At 46.8% G+C, this 19,185-nt stretch overlaps 2 protein-coding genes across 6 annotated transcripts in view; both read left to right on the forward strand.

Moving 5' to 3' along the window:
* NHS (NHS actin remodeling regulator) overlaps positions 1–9,547 on the forward strand; it is a 241,985-nt gene extending 232,438 nt beyond the window's left edge. For all 3 annotated transcript variants that reach the window (XM_068683804.1, XM_068683816.1, XM_068683825.1), the window contains 3 exons: positions 1,126–4,077; positions 4,557–4,683; positions 5,360–9,547. In XM_068683804.1, the coding sequence (XP_068539905.1) occupies positions 1,126–4,077; positions 4,557–4,683; positions 5,360–5,984 (3,704 nt within the window). In that variant the 3' untranslated portion in view covers positions 5,985–9,547. The remainder of the gene's footprint in view (positions 1–1,125; positions 4,078–4,556; positions 4,684–5,359) is intronic.
* A 7,201-nt stretch (positions 9,548–16,748) lies between these two features.
* The window catches only part of BEND2 (BEN domain containing 2), a 28,100-nt gene continuing 25,663 nt past the window's right edge, over positions 16,749–19,185 (forward strand). The window contains exons 1-2 of one of the 3 annotated variants that reach the window (XM_068683859.1): positions 16,751–16,896; positions 18,985–19,161. Coding sequence is in view for 1 of the 3 variants with exons in the window: in XM_068683851.1 (XP_068539952.1) it covers positions 16,890–16,896 (7 nt within the window). In the remaining 2 variants the exon portion in view is untranslated. Of the gene's footprint in view, positions 16,897–17,207; positions 17,406–18,984; positions 19,162–19,185 lie in introns of those variants that run through there. The other 2 variants (XM_068683851.1, XM_068683869.1) reach the window with 2 other exon arrangements.

Here is a 19,185-nt window from a genome sequence, read left to right on the forward strand (position 1 = left end):
AGCATAACTGGTTGTGGAGTTTGGGAATGATGTGTTTTGTTTTTTTGATTTACTGCAGTAAGCAAAGCTATATTACTCCATATGGCCCTGACGTACGGGGGCCTTACCGAGTAATATAGATGTACGTGTTCAGCTCTTATCGTGTAAATGTTAATCAGTTATTTTTTTTCCATTTTATTTTTGTTATAAACCCATAGTTGCGTGCATAAAAAGTAACTAGATTAAGTGAAAGTTTTTTCTTGTGTGAGGGGATCTGAAGGTAAAGAAATGACAGATGTTGCTCAGCAAAGTGATGAGCTGTCACAACTCACTCAGATATCAGCTGGATATCCGCATTAGAGACAGCTGCTGGTACCCCACTGAAAGCTTTGCTAAAAGTTCCTTTTCTTTGTCATGCTTGTCCTCAAGTCCTTCCTTGCGTTCTTTATTACCAAGGATATTTGCTTGAAATCAAGTGGCTTGCCTTGCTTCTTTTGCGGGTAAACTAGGAGCAACTCTGTTGAGGGCAAATACAGTGTAAAATTGGTCTGAACCCGAAACTAAATGAACAGGATCATTATTTCTTAATGTTCATCTGCATCTGAAGATGACTCTGATATCTCGGTCAGTTGCTGTGAAATTTGATCGGAGGCAGAAGGAATGTGTTTATCATAGGGAATAAGCAACCAGAGAACCTATGAAACAAAGATCCTGTTACTGTGCAAATATTCTTGGTAGGAAAGAAGCAGATAATGGAAATTCTGAAAAGATAGATAGAATATAATTATTTTTAGAAGTTTACGGAGTGTTTTGTCAGGCAGCCACTCCTGACAACTGCCTGTAACCAGCTGCAGTACAGTGACAAAAACTGAAAAGTTAATATTCATCTTAATATTTACCACAGCGAGATCAGCTCTGCGTGAGATCACATTGCAGAAACAGGAGAACTGAGATCACATTGCAAGACTAGCAGAATTTCCCACCTCACTGCGATGAGGTCTGCCTTGTGTACATTTTATAGCCGAGCTAGCTTTGGTACAAAACTCAGCAAGATTAAATGCAGATATGCTTCTTGGGTTTCTCCGCGGGTCGTCTCGTGTCGGGACGCGCGAAGCTGCCTCTCACCCAGCTTTACGTGTACCCTAGATTCGGACGAGTCGCCGGTGGCGAGGGAGCGCAGCGTGATTGTGCACGCCAACCCGGACTTCTCCAGCGCCGGCAGCCGGCGGTCGGGGACCAGGGACTCGGAGTGCCAGACGGAAGAAATCCTGATCGCCGCTCCCTCCCGGCGCCGCATCCGCGCGCAGAGGGGGCAGAGCGTGGTCGCCTCCCTCTCGCACTCTGCCGGCAACATTTTGGTGCTGGCGGACAACGGGGATGCCGTCTTCGCTGCCGCCGTCAGCAACCGCATCCGCTCACGGAGCCTCCCTCGTGAGGGTGCAAGAGCCAGCGAGGGCGACCCAGCCGCCGCCACCAAGAGTTCGGCATATGAGGCAGAGCACTTCCTAGCCAGCCAGGAGAGGCTCCCGAAAAAGGGGAAGGAGGTCCTGAGCAAACAGGGTTCACAAGAGCACCAGCCCCTAGGTTTAACGTGCCCTCAGCACCTGCACAGCCCCGAGCACAGCATCGGTGAGAGAGGGAGGTCGCGACTGTCGAGGATGGCAGATTCAGGAAGCTGCGAGATTTCATCCAACTCGGACACCTTTGGGAGCCCCATTCACTCCATCTCCACGGCAGGAGTCCTGCTCAGCAGCCACATGGACCAGAAGGATGACCACCAGTCCTCCAGCGGCAACTGGAGTGGGAGCAGCTCCACGTGTCCCTCTCAGACATCCGAAACCATTCCTCCTGCTGCCTCTCCGCCACTGACGGGCTCCTCGCACTGTGACTCCGAGCTGTCCCTCAACACCGCTCCCAACGCCAACGAGGACTCGAGCGTCTTCATCACGGAGCAGTTTGGTGACCACGTGGACAAGGTCAGAGGCCACAGGGCGAGCTCCTTCACCTCTACCGTGGCAGATTTACTTGATGACCCCAACAACAGCAACACGAGCGACAGCGAGTGGAACTACCTGCACCACCACCACGATGCCTCCTGTCGCCAGGACTTCAGCCCCGAGCGCCCCAAGGCCGACAGCCTGGGATGCCCGAGCTTCACGAGCATGGCCACGTACGACAGCTTCCTAGAGAAGACCCCCTCTGACAAGGCAGACACTAGCTCACACTTCTCCGTGGATACTGAAGGATACTATACCTCCATGCACTTTGACTGTGGTCTCAAGGGTAACAAGAGCTATATTTGCAACTATGCAGCCGCAGGCTCCGAGAGCGGCCAGACGGCGAGCGTGACCTCCAGCCTGGCCGACTGTGCCTGGCAGGAGTGCGTGAACCACAGGAGGCAGGGACGGCAGAGCATCTCTCTGAAGAAACCAAAGGCAAAGCCAGCCCCACCAAAACGCAGCTCATCTTTGAGGAAATCTGAGGGCAGCGTGGATCTTCCCGAGAAGAAAGAACCAAAGATTAGCAGCGGGCAGCACGTGTCGCACACCGCCAGGGAAATGAAGCTACCGCTTGAGTTTTCCAACACACCTTCCAGAGCGGAGGGCTCGAGCCTGCCACCCAAATCCGAGCTGCCCTGGGCGAGCCAGAGTGACGGCGGCCTGAAGGACGCTCAGTTCGACACGGCCGACATGCCGTCCTTTAAAGACGAAGGTGCTGAACAACCTCACTATGCAGACCTCTGGCTCCTGAACGACTTGAAATCTAGCGATCCTTACAGGTCTTTATCTAATTCGAGCACTGCTACGGGTACCACGGTCATAGAGTGCATCAAGTCGCCAGAGAGCTCCGAGTCCCAGACGTCGCAGTCCGGGTCACGGGCCACCACCCCATCCCTCCCTTCCGTCGACAGCGAGTTCAAGCTGGCCTCGCCGGAGAAGCTGGCGGGTCTGGCCTCGCCCTCCAGCGGGTACTCGAGCCAGTCGGAGACGCCAACCTCCTCCTTCCCGACTGCCTTCTTCTCCGGACCCTTGTCTCCGGGGGGCAGCAAGAGAAAGCCGAAAGTACCCGAGAGGAAGTCGTCGCTGCAACAGCCGCTCTCTAAAGACGGCACCGTGTCTGCAAGCAAAGACCTCGAACTCCCGATTATACCTCCGACCCATCTCGACCTAAGTGCTCTTCACAGCGTCCTGAACAAACCGTTCGCTCACCGGCACCAGCTGCACGCCTTCAACCCCAGCAAGCAGAACACGGTGGGAGAAGCCCTCAGCCCCAGCCCGCCCTCTGCCCTCGCCATCACGCCCTCCGTCCTCAAGTCCGTGCACCTCAGGGCTGTCAACAGGCCCGAAGAAGCAAAGCAGAAGGGCAGCACTCCTGACCTGCTCTGCGTCCGAGAGACCGCGCTGGTGGCAAATGATGTTTCGCCGGGCAAAATGAGGCCGCCCCTAACCAAGAAGCCGGTATCACGGCAGTACTCCACTGAGGAGGCCATCATGCCGTACATCGATGCTTCCCCAGTAGAAATGGGCCCTGGAAAACCGCCCTTAGAAAAGAGCTCCTCTTTCAGCGGGCAGAGTAACTGCGAGCAAGAAACCCTAACTTCAGCAAGCGCGGCTCTGGTTGAAATCAAACCTGTGAAGGACCAAGTGCCCCTGGCCGCCGAGCGCTTGCCAGACAGTGCTCTGAATCAGTCTTGTGCCGTTCCTACAGAAGGGTTTCAGAAAGGTTCAGCCATCCCCACAGGTGATTACGAAGCAGAGAAAGCTAACCAAGGAGCAGAAGTAGACGGCCACCCCGAACGCACGCAGCCGGAGCTCTCTGGTGGCGGTGGGCAGCAGCTGGAGCCTGGCCCTGCAGCTGAAAGCCCTGCTCAGGCGCAGGGAGTGGATGTCAGCGACCAGCTTAAGCACCAACTCGATTTAAGCCACCATGTGCCTGGGAATATCAGCTTCGAATCAGAGACGGCAGCGGTAAACTTGCTCGGTGAAGCGAGTTGTAAGCAGGAGAATGACATCGCATCAGGTATTCCTACCAAAAGTGCCTCCGATGCCGGCAGGGCGGACGAGCCAGCGGGTGGCACAGAAGAGCCATCGCTGAAAGGTCAGTTGTGTCCTCTGTCTGTGCTGGGTGGGGTGTGATTGGCAGTGACAGGGTGACAAAGCTGGGTGCCCTGAGGGCTGGAGGTGCCACTCCACAGGCCCTGGTGAGCCCTCCTGGTCTGACAGCAGAGCAGCCACCCAGAGAGGCTGTGTACTCTCTCAGAGGGGTGTATTTCTCTGATAAATGCTTCTTCCCTTGTGCTACGTGCCAGACAAAAACAGGAGAGGGAGGAGCACTGCCCCGCTGTGCAGGAGGGTGGTGCCAGTGCCTGTACTGCAAGCACGAGGTCCTGCTCTTGGGCCCTAGCAGTGCCCGCTGCATGGCTCCGACATGCAACGTGCACGGTAGTTAGAGGATAAAGTCTGTGTCACCAGCACTGGCCTCTGGCTCACACACTGATCTCACACCTTGCCTTAGCAGCACTGCTTCAGAACATGGCAGTGGTCAGACTCTAACCGTGGCTTCTGTCCTTATCTTAGAGTCTTCTCCAAGTGACGACTCCATCATGTCCCCGCTGAGTGAAGACTCTCAGGCTGATGCTGAGGACGTTTTTGTGTCTCCCAACAAACCTCGCACTACTGAGGACCTGTTTGCAGTCATTCACAGGTGATCTAGCCTTCTTGTGGTTAGGCTTTGTCCTGCCCGCCAGCAGACATAGCTGGTGTGGTGTGGTGGCGTGCACGAGATGGGACTGAAAGTCCTGAAGTCCCACTGGTGCTAGCTTACACATTATGGGTGTTGGCATTATATAATGGCATCGACGATGCTAACCATATTACCAGGGGTCAGGAGCAGTGGGTACTGGTCACATGTGTGCATTATGAGTATTTACAGCATGTGTAGGATGCTTTAGAAATAACATCAGACTGTTCTCTCTAATAAACACACATCTCCAAAGAAAAGTCCCCATGGTGGTTTCTGGGTGCTGCCCCCCAGCTCTGTCTTAAAGAGTGAGCGTTCACACTGAAGTGATGAGAAGGCATCTCTTCTAGTTTAGCATGTTTTGTATTCAGCTGAAATTTGTGATCACAGCTGAAATTACAGATTTCTGATATTAAATGGGTTATGATGAGTATTTGGCTAACCTGAGACTCAGGCATCATTGTCTTTATAAAGAGCAGTTTGTGCATGAATTGTTTTTGGAAGAACTGGGTAAGATTGAGAGGGATAAGGGAGCTCCAGCTAGTTTAAAAGCATGGTTAATCCATGAAACTGCAGGCTAGTGTGAAGCGTTCTTCTACAAAGATAGCGTATGAAAGAGCGTTCCTCTGTATTGTTACAGATCAAAAAGGAAAGTTCTTGGGAGAAAAGACTCCGGAGACCTGTCTGTCAGGAACAGATTGAGAGCTTCCTCTGGGACAAGCAGCCAGCCGCCCGCCAGCAGTATGCTGCCCGCCAGCAGCGCGCCGCCCGCCAGCAGCACAGGTGCTCCCATAAGCAGCCAGAGGTCCCCTGGGCTTATATACAGGAATGCCAAGAAGTCCAACACATCTAACGAGGAATTTAAGCTACTGCTCCTTAAAAAGGGCAGTCGGTCTGATTCTAGCTACAGGATGTCCGCCACAGAAATCCTGAAGAGTCCAATTCTGCCCAAGTCTCCCGGAGAGCTGACGGCGGAGGCACCCCAAAGCCTGGACGAGTCTCCCCAAGCAGCGAGCCCCGATGCGCTGTCCCCGCTGTCCCCCTGCTCCCCGAGGGTCAACGCGGAAGGATTCTCCTCCAAGAGCTTTCCCATGTCAGCATCTTCGCGAGTGGGGCGCTCCCGGGCGCCACCGGCAGCCAGCAGCAGCCGGTACAGCGTGCGCTGCAGGCTGTACAACACGCCGATGCAGGCCATCTCGGAGGGAGAGACCGAGAACTCGGACGGCAGCCCCCACGATGACCGGTCTTCTCAGAGCTCAACATAGGCTGCCAGGGACTGCTGACACCACGTGGGTTGTGTAAGGATGTGAATATAAGAGGGCAATGCTGTAGCAGTCAAAGAAATAATAATAATAATACTTGCAGGGCAATATCGATGCTTAAATGTGTTTGTGTTCGTCAGATGCTGGGGAAACAGGACTACAGCTGTAGCTATTTATTACTCTACATTTTCTAAAAGTAGAAAGATATGCTACGCCTATTCTGTTTTCTTTTAGCTTCATTTCATTTATCCCACTCTCATTTCTGTTGTCACTGTAGATTTCAAGGCTATACACTTTTCGTAGAGTTCAGAGAGACTTTTTGTGTTATTTTTTTTTCCCAGAAGTTGCCCATCTAGAAAGAAATCCCTCACTGTAGTGCTTCCCTAGGGAGAAAAATAAAAAAGCAAATGCTCTTGAGGATTGGTATTTTTCTACACTAAAATGAGCTGAAACAAAATTTAGAAGAAATTAACAAAGCATATGTAAATACCATATTTTTGATAGAAATTTGTAAATAGAATTATCAAAAAGTGGACACGTGGCAAACAATTTACTGCATAACAACTTTGTTTATAGAAGACAAAAGAAGTCAAATGTAATAACTGTATTCTGTGAATACCATTTTCATATCAAGCATAAATTCACATGGCCACCAACAACCACTTTCGGTGCCATATAAGCCTCAAAGACGACATTTAACAGTCGAAAGGAATTCTCCACCTTAGCTAACAAAACGAAAAGGCTGAGATCGGATTAAAGCAACCATTTGTCTTTCTAACGTAGCTCCCAACAAGCTAACTGGAAAGTGCAGCTGTGAGTTTCACTGTGATAACCGGCTGGGAAGGCAGGCGTGCTTCTGACACAACTAAGTCATTTTTAATACGAAGCCCCAAACGGTCCCATCTGACAGTGTCCCCTGGGCCTTCGTGCTAACAGGGACTGCTTGGGCGGGAATAGACGCGAGGAAATAGTACTTCCTTTCGTATTCCTATTAGGCTATTGGGATACATAACACAGTCATAACCTGGTAACTATAATCTTTAAACATGATTAGTTTCTGGCTCTTAAGGGAAACAAATAAATTATAAGCATGCAACAAGCGCTTTCAATTTATCAGTAAATATCTGCGATGAGTTTTCAGTGAAGCTTTCTCTTTGTGCTGATGAGATTCATGCTACCTAAATATTTACAAAAATGACACTGTGAAAATGTAGCTGGGAAATAGGTATGTGTATGCATTATTTATATTCATTGCGAATCCGGGAAGGGGAAAGCTCTGGTTCATTATGCCAGCCACATACAGTTTGGATTTTGTCTGGGTTCACCAGAAATGTGCAACAGGGTGGGGGACTGGGATGGGGCGGGAGAGGAGACAAGTCAAAGCAACTGCTTTGATACAAATGAAGGCAGGGAAATAAAAGCTGAATTACTTGAAGTTACTTGAATTTTCTTGTCTTAAAACTGAAAGGACGTGTACTTTTAAACTTAACCCACAAGTTGCTTTATGCTTTTAATTTCTAAATGAAATAAAACCAGTCGTTGGCCTGACTCTCCTTTGGGCCATTGTGGTTTCCAATGATGTAGCCTGACCATGCTACTCAGAGAACAAGGCCCTCTTTGTCCAAAATTTGTGCAGTTGGTGTTGTTTGCTGTAGGATATGCTTTGGAGTAGAGGAACAGAGGAAAGGTTAGTGCAGAGAAAATATTACAAGAAGGAATTTGGTGTGCAGTAGGACAGGTTGAGTAGGATGGCAGAAGGAGCGTACTTTGGTACTAAAGAAATCAACTCAAAGCTGGCTTTAAGCATAAGTAAATAATAGGGAAGTGGGATGTGTGAAATGGGTTTTTCCTTTTTTTTTATTTTTTTTTTGTGCTTTTATTCATGTAATGCATAAAGCTGAGAGTTTTAAAAGAGGGCAGATTGTGTTTTTAAGAGGAAGGTTCAACCTAAAGCGGTTATGATTTTAAAGAGCTTGAGCAAGTCAGAATGGTTTAACACAAATCCTGAATGTTATTTCCCATAAGGTTTGTGTCTCATTTTGTCTAGCATTTACCACAAGAAATATATAATTCAGGGTATCCTACCGTCCTCCTGTGTAGTCTGGTTGTGTGCAGTATGCCAGATGGAATCACTATGCATGTGGTACGTGTGTTGGGAAGAGGGGTGGTAAATCAGCTAAAGGGCTTCAAAACAGGGAAGTCTAACGTAGTTTTTAAAAAGGTAGGTGGGGTGAGGTTTGGAAATTACAGGCTAGTCACATTAGTAGCTTAGTTAAGAAAATAAGTCTAAACACAAGTGAAATGAATGAATGGGAATGTTTTAATAGGAATTGTATAGCGTATAACAAAACACTTTCTGGAGAACATGAGTAAAGGAAGTTTAGGTATTGGGCAGAAACTCCTTAGTTTGTCATCTTAAGTCATTTTCCCTAAAATTTTACCAGGAGCTCTTTTATAACATGTTTACCCTTAAAGGTGTTCTAGTGTTCTATGTGCTTTAAAGAATCATTCAGAACTGTAAAGAGAATACAGCTGAATTGACTTTGGTGATACCACTTTTTATTACCAGTCAACAATTCAATAGGTGCCATATATAAATATACACTAAAATGTGTTTTGACTTGAATTGTGAGGCAATACTTCACATACAAAATGACCAGAGAACAATCACATTGAGATATAGTCTTATTTTGTGTAAAATCTATGAGGGGCTTTCTTCCTATTTTCTATTCAGCAGATCGAAACCCAAACAAAGCCACTGTAAATCCACTGTGAAGAAAAGAGTTCATAGCAAATGTGGGAGGCAGGGGAAAAGAAATGGAGGGAGACCCCTTTGGTGTTGCAGGTGTGCCTCCAAGGCACTGGAGGACAAGCTGTAGAACAAGGGGAACATCAGACAACTTGAAACAGGGCACAGGACGTGCCTGATGGCCACCAGTGAACCATCATTTCAACCTGTTGTTCCGTTGTTTGCACTGATGTTCTGGAAATGATTTTGGAAGTTACACAGCTGTGTGTTCTGAAAAGTAACATTTTCTCCCCCCTTTTTTTTTATTTTTTTTTTTTCATGGCAGCATAGAGAAGATGGAATAGTTGTAGCAAATAAAGCATATATTTGCTTTTGCCAAAGGTCAGTGATTGAGTGCATTTGCTGCAATGGTGGCAGATATAGAGAAATACTGTAGGTTATGACTTAAAGAATTAAAAAAAATAAAAAAAAAATAAGAAGGTTACAGTGTAACTATTTTGGTACTAGCACCAGTTCATGCTGGCAGAAAAGACAATGGTTTATGGACTTGCATCCATTTTGTATTTTTGTAATATTTGTAAATATGAACTTTTTAAATTGTTGCAAAGATGGTTTCTTTTGTAAAATGTTTTCAAAGTTTACATTAAATCCAAGCCTTTGTATATTTTAGAGCTGTGCAACACTTTAAGTCTTGTATTTATTTTTAGTAAAAACGGTGACAGTTTCATTGTGAACCCCTCTCAAAAAATGTGTCAGAAAAGTTTGATTACCTAGAAAGTGTGTATAGAAACTGCAAATAAACGTGACTGCAATTAAATCACACCTTCTCTTTACTTGTAATGAAATGTAAAGTCTGATCTACCGGACTACGAGTACAGTTTTTCCAAAAGCAAGTCTCAGTGCATCGCGCCTTTCAAACCACTTGATCTTGTTTTCCCTTCAATTTAAGTTTTTGTACAAACCAAGTAAGGGAAAAATCTGTATCCAACCAAAACTGTCACTGGGTTTAAGTAGAATTTAGCCCCCAAGTACAATTTTGCCAGAATATAAAGACTGCTGGATTTGCCTAAATTCTACAGGGGACAAAAGGTTAAGCAGGAAAGAAGGGAAGCAGGGATAAAAAATAATGGAAAGACTGCTACTTGATCTTTGGCTGGAAAACAAATTGCAGCACATAAGACCCAAGGCATAAAGCATCCAGTGACTGAACCTTATCGCATAAAGCAAGCTGTAGCCAAAAAGGAAGGCGATAAACTATGAACATAAAATAAAGTAGCATTTGCACTTCTAAGTTTAAGTCATTTTTGTTAGTGGGAGATAGAGAAGTCTGGACACGGGTGCTAGGTGGGTTAAATGTTCCAAAACTGTATATCTGCAGGAAGAGGGGGAGAGAAGAAGCTTTTGTTTCATCTGCCATTCTGTCAGTAGCTTTGCAACCCTGGACACGGGTACTTAGAAAGTGCACATGGACAAAAGCTGAAATATGGAAGTCTAGTGCCTTAGAGTGGAGAAATCAGCCTTGGGGAACACAGCTGAGCTATTTGAAATCGTGCCTCGCAAAGATACGAAGATTTCCCCTATGGGTGTGGTACCAGAGTGGTCTCCAAGTGGGAATCAGCTTCTATAACATTTGTTTCAACCAGATGGTCAAGCAGTTAATGGCTATGTAGATCATTTGCTGATGTATATTACATGCCTCTCCCAACTCAGAAGTACAGATAAGCAAGAACTGCAGGACAAGCTTAGCCTACAGAGGCAGGCACAATCTGGTTTTTATCTGCTCGCTGTACACTTGTGTATTTTTTTCATGCTCAGTGGAGAGAAAATTAAACATTAGACCTCATAAAATATACCCCTTGCTTTTTTATATATACAAGCTGAAATCTTTGTAACTATTTACAACATATGTGAAGTTGGTGACTTTTTTTTTTTTAAAGCCTTTGCAAAATCCAGGCTTCAGCATGTACCTTTGGGTACACGTACACAGCATACCACAGTCAAGCCTGTCCAGTGGTAATATAAACCAGATACTACATGGAGCATCACTGCATATACAAGCGCTTCTCAGGTTGTGCCTTCCTGCTCGGCAAAGCATCTCATCGTGCTGTGTGGGTGTCTGTGTGAATGTACAGAAACGTGCACAAAGGGACGACTTACGAGTGGGGGGTGCTTTCTGCTTGGAAGATAATAAAGCACGTGGGTGTAAGAACTTCAGATGCTACGGTGAAAATTATGGTACTTTCTCCACAGAGTGGAATTCCAGCAGACATATACGCACACCCCCCCAACAACAGATCTACCTCTACACTTCACCCACTGTGCAGCACACAGGGCCCCGCCATCCACACGGCTTTCTGCCTGCTGGGCTGTTCCAGCACGGGGCAGCAACAGGCAGAACTCTTGTTTTAGTACCACAGCTTCAAATTCAGCCTGTGTGAGGGCCCGTCCCGTCAGCGAGGGACACTCCCAATATCAAATGTCTACGATGAGGCCTTTTGAAGAGGCTGTTGCGCAAAAGCAGGCTGACAGCCCCGGGGATACACCACAACGCATACCTGCACCGAGGGAGTGTTAACGCCATGGGTGGAGACACCTGAAAACACAACAGCACTTTCTCAACTCGGCAGCCACCCACAAGAGAAGGAAAGGTGATTCCTCCAAAGGTTTTGGAGCCTTCGTTTGAGTGTGAGGGCTTTTAGGTGTTTAAAATGAGATTTTTAATATCAAAGCATTTCCTGGATCTCGATCTTTAATAGTGGGTATGTCAAACATCACCAGCTTGTGGAGTTACACAGAGTTTGGTGAGTTTTATCTTCAACTTCTGTGCTGTTGGCACTGTCACCTTTGGGAGCTGGAACCTATTCTCCACCTTAATAAGCCTTCACCATTTCAGCTCCCACAACAAAACTCCTCTCCTGGGGAAGAGGGCAGCTCAGGGCTGGCTGCAGCCCTAGCACTGATCTCCATAAACCTATGTTTGGCTGTGTTAATTACATCCCCCTCCTTTATTTCTTTACTTGGTGACAGAAGCATGTATTTACTGTTCTGATTCTGGGATTAAACTCAGGGTGACAGGTCGTTGACCCAGCTTGTCCCAGTTGTGTTTTTAACTACTGGCTTCTAGGTATTCTCCTGAAACTTTTATAGTGCCCAACCTCATTGGTCATAAGAACTCTTCAGTGGTTCTCCTCAGCTCCTTGTAAGACTTGAGGGGTCTGGAGAACAAGTCTTACAAGGAGCGGCTGAGGGAGCTGGGTTTGTTCAGCCTGGAGAAATGGTTTAGTGGAGGACTGGTTAGAGTTAGGTCAGAGGTTGGACTCAGTGATCTTGGAGGTCTCTTCCAACCTAGATGATTCTGTGATTCTGTGAGTTGTTGCACACAGGTTATCCAGCTCTGCTGACTGATGATGCCTTCAGTTACCTCAGTATGAATGGGAGAGGTTTCATATCCTATCATCTGGATATACTCCTGAAACAGAAAACGGGAAGAGTATTCATGATGAATCCACATCCTCCAACAGAGGCTCAAGGTCAGGATAACAAAACAGGCAAGCAGCTAAAGACAGACTTTCCCACTTGATTCACCTGCATTGACATTTAAACTTCCCCAGAGTTGGAAAATCACAAAACCACTATGAATGTTAAAGCAATTTTATCCTATAAAAGGGACAGGCATTCTCAATGAAGTTTTCTGTTTATTCAAATGTTAAATTCAAAAGATGCACAGAACAGCAGTGGTAGTGACAGTGCTAGGAATAGATACAGCGGCTTTTATTAATTTTTACTCTGGATAGATAGCTATCTATTTTTTTTTTTTTTTAACAGAACTTTATCCAGATAGTACGTTACTATTCTTACTATTGTCATTTCACATTAAAGCTGCAAACCATAAACTATTCCCGTGAGGAAGCAACTGCATCCATAGCTCCCTTTTTATTCAGTCATCTCCAGCTGGAGTGAGGGGAGAGGCAGGAACTGCTCCTTCAGCCCCAAGAGAAAAATAACAAAGGCCAAGGAAATGCCATTTCTTGATCAACTCATAGGTCAGTTCAGACTGTTCATGCTAAGACACTGCTCTCCATGCCTAGCAGCAACAGCGAGGTACTCATATAGCAGGAAAACAGGCTTTCTTGGCAGCAGTATGTGAACAAATAAGAGATGCCTTGCCCTTTAATAACGGTTTTGCAATAGTTTTGATCTGGTGTTAGGCTGTTTCCACTTTATTTTATTACTCAAAATCATGCAGTACAAAAAGAAAAAAAAAAAAAAAAAGAAAAAAAAAAGAAAAAAAAAGAAAAAAGACACCAATCATCCAATGAGCTTCCTGTGGAAATTCACACTATGGTTTTCACCGAGACTGAGAAAATTGCGCAAGTAACATCACTGAACCCGTGGCTTGGTCACTTGGGTAACCAGTCACACTGAATCTAGGTCAGGTGGCTCAGACCTATCACAAGCCTCCAAAGCTGGAAAAAAGAAATCATCAGATAAAAACATCTCTGTGAGTAAATGACAGTCAAAATCTGAAGGAATTCAGTTCCTGATCACTCAAGTTTATTTACACATTTAAAAGGCTGGCACAGAACTGCAATGTTATTGCCAGTATTTAGGGTTCACTCTTTAACAGGAATGCTGTCCTCTTAAAAAGTACCTCCTTCAGGTGTTCTTTAAAAGCTTACTCAACAGCAGATGGACAAGCCTTACATAATTTCATCATCATGAGCAATGACAACAAGTGGCTTTATTACCATTTAAGAATGTTAGAGTTTCAAAACCGGATTATCTGGAGTCTTTTCTTGGGCTTCATGCTTTCACTGTTTTCTTTTTTCCTTTCTTTTTTTTTTTTTTTTTTGTAGATAATTTAAGGGCTGATCCAAAGCAACGCGAATGAAATATAGACCACACCCTCTAACTACTGATGCCAAACCATAATATCCTAATACTGCAATCTGTTTCTATGCATTTCATTTTACAAAGCCAGCTGAACCATCAAGCAAACCCTAAACATATAAATTTAGGCTGTCATTTCTGGTACTTTTGTCAAATCAATGCACAAAACAAGTTCTGGGGTCTATGAAGACCAACGCGTAACTGGAGTTAGTCCAGATCTTCGCTTGTCATTTGAAATATCCAGCAATATAAAATACCAAGTTTTAATCAAATTAAGACCTTTCAGAAGCAGATAAAGTAGATACGCTTAGAGTCATTGGATCCAATTAAATCAAAATTTAAGTACCAGAAAAGATGGCCAACAAATTAGTTCCAGGAAAGTTTATGTGAAAACTGATCCAAGAAAAACAAAGGCCTTGTAGATCAGGTTTTCTCACTCCTTCCGAAACTATGATTCCACATTCAAATGTATTAACTATTAGCTGACTCCTTTCCTTATAACAATCTCCTGCCTACCTCCACCTCTTTCAGTTTTCTTTTCAAATCCATCATTTCTTCTACATGATTAGCAAGCCACTGAAACAATATTTGTCTATGTCTACCACTGTGGAATGTCTACCACTTTTTATCTTCAAGACAAAGTTTTCTAAAATCACATGGTGTAACTCAGAAATGTTTGGCCTCTAGTGTATCAGATAATACTTTCTAATTAACTTAACTTCCTAAAGATTGGGTTCATCTTACCCCTTCCTCAAATATCTGTCTTGTTAGCTCCTCCAAATACCTTTGTCCCACAAGAGTACAGAAATCAGATATTTGTACAAACTTTTTCAGTCTGTTTCCTTCGAAAGCCAACATTTCTTTATCCTTGTCCAGAGCACTTCCTTTCCATAGTCAGCAGTATGTGTCTCAGTTTCCTATTCAGCCTCCGTGGCCTTCCAAGATATTCCTCTTCCCAAATTGTTCTTTTCAGCGACTCCTTCCTTATACACATACAAATTGTTGCCCTATCATTAAAAACAACTACAAAAACAAACAAATAAAACACCAGAAAAACAAACGAGGAAGATAAAAGCTTATCTTGAAAACAGCTGGACTCCCTATCACTTGGGCATTCTCCTGCCACCTCAAGCTCTCTGGGAGAACTAAGCTCTTGGCTTACCCAGTGCTCTTCCAGCCCCGTACTTGAATTGAAAAGCAGCAGGAAATCTGACATGTTTTGGTGAAGAATCACTTGCATAAGAAACTGGATGTACCACGTTGATGTGATTCAAGATGGGGCTTGTAGATGATGGTCTGGCTATCAATGTCAAAGAGAACACAGGCTTTTAAATCCTACTAAAGATCAGGAAGGAATAAAGGAAGCATTGACTAATCTTTCAGATTCTCTCAAAACGCTTATGAGGAAATAAGGTAAAGTCTATAAATAGTCCTTTTATATGTACCTAACTCTTACACAAGCTTTCTCAGAGATAAGCAACTAACTGCACGCTATATCATCATTCTACCTTTCTCACCAATATGGGTAACAGCTTTTAAATCTTTTCTAGTTCCTTCTGCCCAGAATCTTTCAGATGTATGCTCTAAGCTTTAAATACAGAATGTATGCTAGAGGAAAATACATCGTGCTGGATCCAAGAACCCAGGAGAGGCAAAGCTGCTGTAGCTTCACAGCCACGAGTTCAACCAGTGGCGAGGCTGAAGGCACATTCCCCTGACATGCACGCAGAGCACATACACACCACAAACGTAGGCATACCTGCAGCCAGCCCCACAGCACACAAACAGCCCCCACCCAAACAGACAGCACCCACGAGAAGCACTCATCCTGCTTCTCTATGCCTGAGTAGGTTGGAGTTCACTGGTGTATCCATATATATATATATAAGCATGGGTACTGTGGGGATCCTTCCAGCAGCAGGGCTCACACCCAGCCTGCCCCATGGATCCCAGTTTCCCCAGTTGCCTAAATCTCTCTCTTCCCTTGCTGTTGGTTCCTCCCCTAATGCTAAATTGTCTTGTGCAATCCCTCATGGGTATCCCATAGCGTGTCCCATACCCCTAGGCATCAACCCCCAGTCCAAAGCTCCTCTGGTGGTGACTCATGGGGATGGGCTCCACACCTGGCTGCTGGGGTTGGGGCAATGATGGGACAGCCCTGGAAGGGGCCCGAGCAGGGTGCTTCACTTACTCAGGTTCCCACCTACCCTCGTGCTCCTGTACTCCACTGAGAAGGGATATGGAGCTGGTGAGGGGTCTGGAGCACAAGTCCTGTGAGGAGCGGCTGAGGGAACTGGGGGTGTTTGGTCTGGGGAAGAGGAGGCTCAGGGGAGACCTCATTGCTCTCTGCAGGTATCTGGAAGGAAGGTGTGGGGAGCTGGGGGTCGGCCTCTTCTCACAGGGAACTAGTGACAGGACTGGAGGGAATGGCCTCAAGTTGCGCCCAGGGAGGTTCAGGTTGGAAATGAGGAGACATTTGTGAAACGTGTTCATCTGATTTGTGTCAATATGGAACAATGCTAGGGCCACATGGTGTGATGAATGCGACCTTCTGTCCTACAGACCCTTGTATAACCACAAGTCTAAGAAAAACAGAGTGGTTAATGTATATAGTTCTTGTATCTTGCAAAGGAAAGTTTTAGCAATTCATGTCAATAGAGAGCTTGAAGGGAAATGTATTTGTAGGCTTTTCCTTGAAGTCTCTGGTATCTGGGGGGTTTCAGAATAACTGCTAACTATGATGACTATTGCATGGGACACTACACAAGTCTCTGATATCTGGGCAGGAGATTAAGGAGACGGGGAGAGCTGAAGAACAACTAAAAGACAAAGCTTGCAGGGGACGCTGCACAAGTCTCTGACATACAGCCAAGTTGGGCAAGAGGGAGGAAGACCATGAGCCTTCAGCACCAGAGACCCCCAGAGGGACCACCAGAGACTGATACGCGTAAGGCTGGACGTGGTGCTTGGGGACACGGCTCAGTGGGTGACACTGGTGCGAGTCGTTGGCATACAGAAAAGGACTCGGAGCCAACACTCCCCCCCGGTCCCTGCGGGCGGCCGAGGATCGGCGGCAGGAGGCAGGAGGCGGCGGCGGCCCCGCCCGCCCTGCTCCCGTTTGCCGGGCGCGTCGCGCAGCCGCACTGCCCGCCGACAGCCGCCGCCGCTCGCCTCACGCCAGCCGCTTCCGTCCCCAACGCCGCATTCCGGCCACACCTGCCCCTGCCCGAGCCCGAGCCCGAGCCCGAGCCCCGGCTGGCTGCGCCGCCATGTCGGGTATGTGCGGGGCCGGCGGCCATGAGGGGGAGGAAGGGGGCGAGGGGAGGCGGGAGGCGGGGGGGGGGGGTGGAGTGGAGGCGCGAGCCGGCGGCGCGCGGGGAAACGCTCCCTCAACGTTCGCAACGGCCCCAACGCTCGGCGCTGGGCCACGCCCACCGCGCGCTCCCATTGGCCGGTGGCGGCGCGGCGGGGCGCGGCGATTGGCTGGCGCTGCTGCCCGTCGGCGGCGGGGGCGGGGGCGGGGGTGGGGGGGGCTCGGGCGCCCCTCAGGTGGTGGTGAGGCGCCGTGAGGGGAGGGCGCGCGGTGCCACAGCTCTCGGGGGGGGTCCCCAAAAACGGCAAAAAAAAGGAGTGTGGAGCTGCTGGAGGGCCTCCCCGCACCCTGATCCTGCCGTGGGGAGGCAGAGGGTGTCGTGCAAGTGTACCACGGGCCTCCCCGGGGTGGCGTTGGAGCAGGTGTCAGCCCTGGTCTCTTCTGGAGCTGCTTTTGGTGAACTGAGGCGTTGGTCAGTGCGCTCTGCCATTGTATATACAGGCACCAAGCAAAGGGTGCTGCTTAGATGTAGGGTGCTGAGGGGGCACGGCAGTCCTGGTACACTGACCGGGCAAACACGCAGTGTCAAGTGGTGGGTGTCAGCTCAGCCTGCTTTGTCCTCAGTTTTTTCAGACTCCTGACTGGTTTTTGCTCGAACTCAGCAATCGTTAATATAAAAACTGCTCTAAATCCCTCGGCAGTGGGATAGAAGTGCCATTAATAATATTCCTCAGTTAAACATATAGATCAAATCTGACTCAACATCAGAGGCCTCTTTGTGGGGCCTGTTTCCCCCTGAGTTTTACTTACCAGCATCTTGGTAACCTGAACGTGAAACTTAAAGCCCTGGGAAACCTGGCTTCATTATTCCCTTCACCATAATGATTGTTCTATGCTTGCTCAATGTACGATTCCACTGTCTTAATTTTGTTGCAAATTTCATTTGCACAGATTCTGGCTCCTGCGTTCTAAGTTAGCAGTTGTTTCAGCGTTCAGAGACTTGACGAGTATCTAGTATCTTTGGAAGTCTTCTGGTGTTTCTGATCAGCTGCTACAGGGCAGGAACTATCCAGACTCAGGACAGAATTATCAGAAGTATATTGAATTTAAGGATGCATCAAGGTGGATGGTACCCAGTTTTCCTGAGTGCAGCAGAAAGCATCTTTATAAAACTTACCTTGTCTTATGCATGTCTCCCAGTGCTCTCAGTTATAGCTGGGAGTATGGGGATCACGTTTGCAGATTACAGAGATGCATTTAACTAAATGCTTAGGGAATGAAGAACAAACGCTGGCGTCCTGTGAAAAGTATGGTTTAGCTCTGGTGACGTTGCCAGTAGAAGCTCTGCTGTAGAGGTTGGGATGTGATTCATCACTGCCCATTGCTTACAGCCTCCTCAGCCCTTGGGTCACCTACCTCTCTGTACGGTTTAGTAACTCATGATTACCTACACTCCTGTTTCTGCAATAAATGAGAGCATTCAGCAAGTAAAGTCTGACTCAGTACAAGCCCCTCCTTATCCCACAGGCATATGTGGTGTATTTAATTAGTAACGTGCTCAGGGAAGGAAAAGTAGTCTGTCAGCTTGTCTTCTAACTTCGGCTGATGTATCAGTTCTGGTTGCACTTCCCTGCTCACAGCTTTGAGCATAATCGTATGCAGAAATGTGGTTAAAACTGTTATATTTGCAATGAGACAGTGTCAGTGTGCAAATGTTTACTTGAAGCCGGGATAACATGATGCTACCACTGGAAGACATTACGGTACTGTTGTCCCCATCCTGTTCGTTGTGTTAGCTCACTTTTTTTTGTATTGGCATAAGCATTGTGCCACAAATAGGCCAGGATCTAGATAGATGTGGTCCCAGGTAATGCTAGCAGGTTCTCCTTTTGTGACTTAGCTTAAATTCAGGTAAGTTTCTTGGTATGTATCTTTCTCTTCACTGAGCTAGAGTTGCTATGCTTTTACTTTGGGATGTAGTTTGTAGTGCTACAGTTTTGTTTCTTTGTTTTTGCGTTTTTTTTTTTTTCTTTCCTTTTTGTCTCCACCAGTTCACCTTGTCTGTTATGTCCCCGCTGCCTGAGAGTTCCTCTCCCACCCTTGCACTAGGGTTCCTATCAAGTGTTGTCTTCTGGACACAGAGAAGAGTGCGGGGAAGGGATCACTTCTGGACAGTTTTGGTTGAGTGATCCCTGGCAGGCAGAAGAAATCATCCCAGGAGTCTAATAGTATGTTCAAAATGCATTAGAGAA

The sequence above is a fragment of the Anas acuta genome, chromosome 1 (assembly GCF_963932015.1).
Source record: "Anas acuta chromosome 1, bAnaAcu1.1, whole genome shotgun sequence".
Classification (NCBI taxonomy): Eukaryota; Metazoa; Chordata; class Aves; order Anseriformes; family Anatidae; genus Anas; species Anas acuta.